At 48.2% G+C, this 5,802-nt stretch overlaps 1 protein-coding gene across 1 annotated transcript; it reads right to left on the bottom strand.

Annotated features, from left to right (window-relative positions):
- Positions 1-567: 567 nt before the first annotated feature.
- On the bottom strand, positions 568-1,995 carry LOC131675218 (uncharacterized). The gene has a single exon (XM_058954128.1). It carries the CDS (start codon positions 1,993-1,995, stop codon positions 568-570), a length of 1,428 nt encoding a protein of 475 aa, XP_058810111.1.
- Between the last annotated feature and the right edge of the window lie 3,807 nt (positions 1,996-5,802).

Here is a 5,802-nt window from a genome sequence, read left to right as displayed (position 1 = left end):
CTTTGTTTTTTCCTCATTCATCGCTGCGTACGCGGCTTTAAACTCCTTGTTTGCCCGAACGAAGTTGGTACCGTTATCGCTGTACAGATGTCTCGGAAAGCCTCGCCTATGAGCAAATCGATCGACGGCCATCATACACGAGCTTGCGTCTAGCTTGTTGGCTAATTCTAAGTGTACCGCTCGCGTAGTTAAGCATGTGAAAAGAACACCCAATCGCTTTTCGTGACGACGCCCGATTTTTACCGTAATTGGGCCGAAGTAGTCAATACCGCAGTGTGTGAAGGGTCGTTGTTTATAGGCTCTGCGAGCTTTCGGCAACGCGGCCATCGGTGGATTTGTTGGTTGCGCGCGGCGCTTGCGACAGACAAAACAACGTTTGGCTAGCCATCTTAGCCTGCTTCGAAGTCCGATAATATAAAATCTTTGGCGCAATTCGTTAATGACCGTTTGATTATTAGCGTGGTAATATCGTTCATGGTAGTTTTTAATGATTAATCGCGTTGCGAAATGACTGGCGTCTAAAATAATCGGATTCATTTCGATATTGACGTCCTCGCCGTTATCGTTCTATACTTGTACTACGCGTCCGCGAGCACGCAGTAATCCTTTTTCGTCAACAATTGGATCTAAACTAATTAATTTGCTCCCTCGTGGGAGCTCTTTCCCTTTTTCCAATAAGGCCATTTCATGCGAGAAGAGTGAGGCTTGGATAACTCGAAACCAAACATTTTCAGACTCACGCAGACGATCTTCCTCGGACTCGATTCTTCGGTGCGCCGGCGGACCTATCGGCCTTTTCAACTTTGATTTCTCTCGATGTCGACGTCTATATCGCGTTGCGCGATCTGTTGTATTTTCGCCCTGTCGCTTCCGTACATTGTCGAGCCAAATATAAAAATATTTTCGCACGACCGTTGCTACCTCTCTAATTCTATCCCACCCGAGCACTCTATATCTAACATCTAACGTATTCCAATTGTCTGGCATATCGATTTGAAACGTTCCGATAAATTCCTTACGCGCTTCTAACTCGTTGATCTTCCGTTTCTCCGACTCGTTTAGCGATTTGGGACGAGGCCAGGACTCAGGCTTCTCGAGAAGGAACATTGGGCCTACTAACCACCGATCGTCCGAATGCATCGGTACTTCCGAGGGTCGCGTCGTGTCATCAGCTGGGTTCAGACTAGTAGGGACCCAGCGCCATTCGGCAACTTTCGTCGCTTCGCCAATCTCGCCCAATCTATTAGCAACGAACATTTGTTTTCGGGAAGGGTCCGCGCGAATCCAATGGAGAACTGTCGTGGAGTCGGTCCAAAACACGCGTTCATGAATAGTGATTTCGATCTCTTTCTCGATCATTGCGGCTAATCTCGTTTCAAGCACGGCTGCCTGTAACTCTAACCTGGGCACTGACATCGGTTTAACTGGGGCGACGCGTGATTTTGACATAATTAGCGCGGTACGAACTCGGCCATCGCGCGTCTCCATTCTTAGATAGGCTACGGTAGCGTAAGCTTTTAAACTCGCGTCACAAAAAATATGCAGCTGCACTTTTACGTTATCAAAGTCAGAGAAAAGAAAGCAACGCGGTATTTTAACATTTTTCATTTCCGCTAAATTTTTTAACCACACGAGCCAAATTTTAAATTCTTTTTCGCGGATCGGCCCGTCCCATTTTATGCCACTACGCCAAATATCCTGCATAATAAGTTTCGATTGGAGGGTGAAAGGGGCAAGTATACCAAGTGGGTCGTAAACCGACATCGCGACGCTAAAAAATTCGCGCTTCGTCGGCGGCTTAGTTCCATTCGCTAAATCCGCTCGAATTTTGTTGAGACCGACGTTGAAGCTTAAGGTATCTTCATTCCTATCCCAGTATAGGCCTAAGACTCGCTCGTTTGTATCGCAAAGGCTCGCCGGATCATTCTTACTTAATTTCTGCTCGTCTCGCACGTCCTGCACTACTTGCGGTTCGTTTGACGCCCACCCATGCATTTTAAAATTTGCTTCGCTATTAATATGTATGACGTTTCGCACGCGAGTTTTCATTTCCTCTATTGACTTTTCTGACGCTAGATAGTCATCCATATAACTATTTTTGACGATACTTCGCACGGCCTAAGGCAGCGTCTCGGCAAATCTCTCCGCATTTTTATTTTTAATATAAATAGCGCTGCATGGTGAGGAGGTCGCACCAAAAACTAAACTCGTGTTTTCGTACACTTCCGGCTCGCGTTCGCGATCAGCACCTCGCCAGAGAAATCGTTGCGCGCCACGATCCCGCTCCAACATTTTGATACGCAGGTACATATCCTTGATGTCGGCTACAACGGCAACTTCGAACTGTCTAAAGCGTAAGAGAACTCCAGGAAGTGATTCTAAATAATCGGGTCCTGTTTCAAGCAGATCGTTTAATGAGACTCCCCCCGTTTTAGCAGCCGCGTCAAAAACTAATCTAACCTTATCGGGTTTATTCACATTTTCTACGCCGAAGTGAGGTATATACCAGACTCGCGGCCTCCGCGCCTCGTTTTCCAGTTTCACGGCATATCCGTTTTCGATTAAACGCCCCATTTCTTTGTAATAACGTGCTGCGAAATCCGGATTCCTATCTAATTTCTTTTCTAATGACCGAAGACGTTTCATGGCAGTGACTCTGCTGTCGATGTTCGGCATCAAACCCGGCTTCCACAACAGGCCCGTCTCCCATTCTGCGCCTATCTTCCGCGATGTTGATTCTAAAATTGCTAATGCTCTATCGTGGGTGCTGCTTTTATTTGCAGTCACTCTCACCCCGAGACTCTCAATATCGTAATACTCTTGTACCCGTTTATCTAACCTTTCAAGAATTTGCAGTTCGGAATCGCTTTGCTGTTTACCGCTGCAGCAGACTGTGTGAGCGTTTATCGTGTTTTTCGATTCGCGATCTGACTTCATGTACCCGTGGATTGTCCAACCTAAAGCTGTGCGCGAGACTACAATGCTGCTTTTGCCTAGTGCTCGGGCTTCTTTAGGATGTAATAGAGCCCAATTGTCTGTCCGATGAGAATTTGAGGTTTCGCGTTCAAGTAAGGCACGACTTCCACGTTTGCGTGTTCTTTTACGCGCTGCACAATGTCTCGCGATAGTGATTGGTGCGGTAAATCTAATCGGGGTACTGCTAATGTGTGTTCGATTTCTTGCTCTCCGAAGGCACCCCGCGCTGTGAAATTTAGTCGCTCGCACTCTGCATTCACAGCTCCACTCCACAATCCTCGGATACACATATTTAATTTTTCCCCGGACAAGCCTAACCTTTTCGCTAAACTTTTGTCGATTACACTAACCGTGGAGCCTCCGTCGAGTAGAGCATACGTGCTCGTTTCGCCCTTAGGTCCAGTTACGCGGAGAGGCACGATTTTTAGCAGTCCCTTTCTCGACACTAGTCATTTCCTTGCGCTTTCTCCGCGCGCGCTCGTAGAACAGCTGCGATGCGAGCCCGAATCCTTTCTGTTCTCCCTATCATTGCTCCTTGATCGACGCCGCTTACTCGTATGGTGATCTCGCTCCTCGCTGCGCCTCGAATCATCGCGTTTCGAATAATTTTCTCGATCGTTACGGTAGAAATGCAGCAGTGAGTGATGATTTTTGCGACACTCATCACACCCTGACCTTTCGCATTAGTACCTGGCGTGTTTGTCCTCGAGGCAGTTGAAGCAGAGACCAAGCTTTTTCGCGAGAAACCACCGCCGTTTCGTGCTTTGTCGTTTGAAGTCGCGACAGTCGGTTATTCCGTGTTTTTCTCTACTACAATGCCCACACTGCCTTTTTTTACTGTCACGCTTGTCGTCGCCCGCGTCTTTAGCGTCCGTCGCACACACTACAGCTGTTCTCGATGATTTTCCCAGTTGCTTAGATCTATCCGAATGACGTTCGCCTAAGAGAAATGTAGCTTCTTCTAGATTCAGCATTTCCGCACGCAAATTTGAAGCGGCTCTTCTGTTCAAGAAATTCGCTAATCTCTCGAGAGTGGAAAGCGTCGTATCAGGCGCGAGCTGATCCGAGTATTCAGCGAATTTATCTCTTAAATCGTGCGGAATTTTTCTACTCACACTCGAAGTCAACTCGTAGCTCACAAGGTACTCGGTCAATCCAAGCGATTTCAACGCAGCCACGCAGTTAGACACGCTAGTTGCGAATGAGACTAAATCGCATTTCCCTGACTTGAAGCACGGTATTCCCTTGAGCTGCTTTACCACGCGATAAGCTACTAGGTGCCGATTGCCATAGTGTCGATCTAATGTTTCAACCGCGAGATCGGGATCGCCAGGGGAAAATAATAACGTACTAACGAGGTCCAAAGCTTTTCCTTTCAAAGCTCTTTTTAATCGGATGATGTTATACGCGTCGTCAAAGAATCTACATGTACTTTCGTAGAACCGTTTGAAATGCGCCCATTCAACTACATCCCCGCTGAATTCGGGTAGCTTTCTTAAATGATCGGTTGACGTGGACGAACGCGAATTACCGATCGAATTTTCGGTTATGCTTTGACGCAACACACGCACGGTTTCGATAAAGTTATTCGTAATCGCCAAAAGCGCATTCTCTGTAGCACTCGCACTAGCCATCACTGGCTCGCTCGCTACAGTACCTCGCAGTTCGTTGACGTTGCTCCTGTTGTCGTTGATTAGCTGAGCGCGTCGCTGCGGCGGTGCTTCCGGAGACGGTGATCGTGATGAGGCCGCCATGATGACGTTGACATCCATAGGATACACAGGCGTCGGCCGGCAGACCTCGGGTAAAGGTAACTCTTCCCGGGGCTGCACTGGCGGCGGCCGTTGTTGACGAGAAAACCTCGGTGCTCGTCGGTTGAGTTGATCAGCCCCTGCCACTGCTGCCGTTGCCGCTCGAGTAGTTCGGCGAGCGGTAGTTCCTACCGGTGCTACTTCAGCGACAACCTCTTCGATGACTTCGTCGACATGGTCGTTGAGTCGACGCCTTCGCTTGACGTTGGTTGCTGCAGCAGCTGCAGGCATTGCAGTTGAAGCTTGACGTTTTCTCGGTGCCATTGAAGAGATAAATACGTAATTAATTGATGTTACAATTTGCGAGTACACGTTCGACTGAAGTTATTAACTGCTCAAATTTTCGCGATGTCCCACCAGGGGTACTACTTTGTTGGATGTGGGATTTGAGCCAATAACTTTACACAGTGAAGTTTTATTGAAATATAACAAAAGTTTAATATTTTTTGCTTAAGCCAACTCAACGCAAGAACAAGATGTTCGAAGATATGATGAACTTTACGAACAAGGACAACTTGCTTGTTTGCCGGCTGAACGATGAGTGCCAAAACTGACTAGTGTTTTCTTCGCGTGGGGCCCGCTCGCCCCCTTTTCCGAACGTCCGCTACAGTTTTCGACAGCTCTAGCCCTCTCTTTAGGCCCCGCTGCCGCGCGCATCCCTTCGCTCCGCCTACGCTGATATAGTCTTGTTCGCTGTCTCTCTTTTAATTGCCTCAAAGGGCTACTTCTACTCTCTCTCTCTCTCGCTCGCTTTTCCGTTCGCTTGCCTGATGGACCCACGGTCGGCCTGACAGCCTTCCGTGCCGTATGTTTGGGTGACCTTCAATACCCGGGAACAATGTTCCCTCGCGAGGTCTGACAACACTCGGGGAGCTCCTATGCTCGCCGATGCTGATAAAATTGGGCTTCAAGGCCACGCTACGCCGCATTCAAGGCGCTCGTGCACATTCATGTCACGCAACGTTAACGCGCGAGAGAGATCGAAGCTTTGTTATGTGACGTATAAAACAAGAGG

The sequence above is a fragment of the Phymastichus coffea genome, unplaced genomic scaffold (genome assembly GCF_024137745.1).
Source record: "Phymastichus coffea isolate CEN01 unplaced genomic scaffold, Cenicafe_Pcof_1.1 PCOF00017, whole genome shotgun sequence".
Taxonomy (NCBI): Eukaryota; Metazoa; Arthropoda; class Insecta; order Hymenoptera; family Eulophidae; genus Phymastichus; species Phymastichus coffea.
Note: the sequence above shows the minus strand (reverse complement) of the source record. Positions and strands in the feature narration are given on the sequence as shown.

Coding starts and splice junctions, on each gene's coding strand:
- LOC131675218 (XM_058954128.1), bottom strand. CDS start 1,995: ATGCATGGGTGGGCGTCAAACGAACCGCAAGTAGTGCAGGACGTGCGA.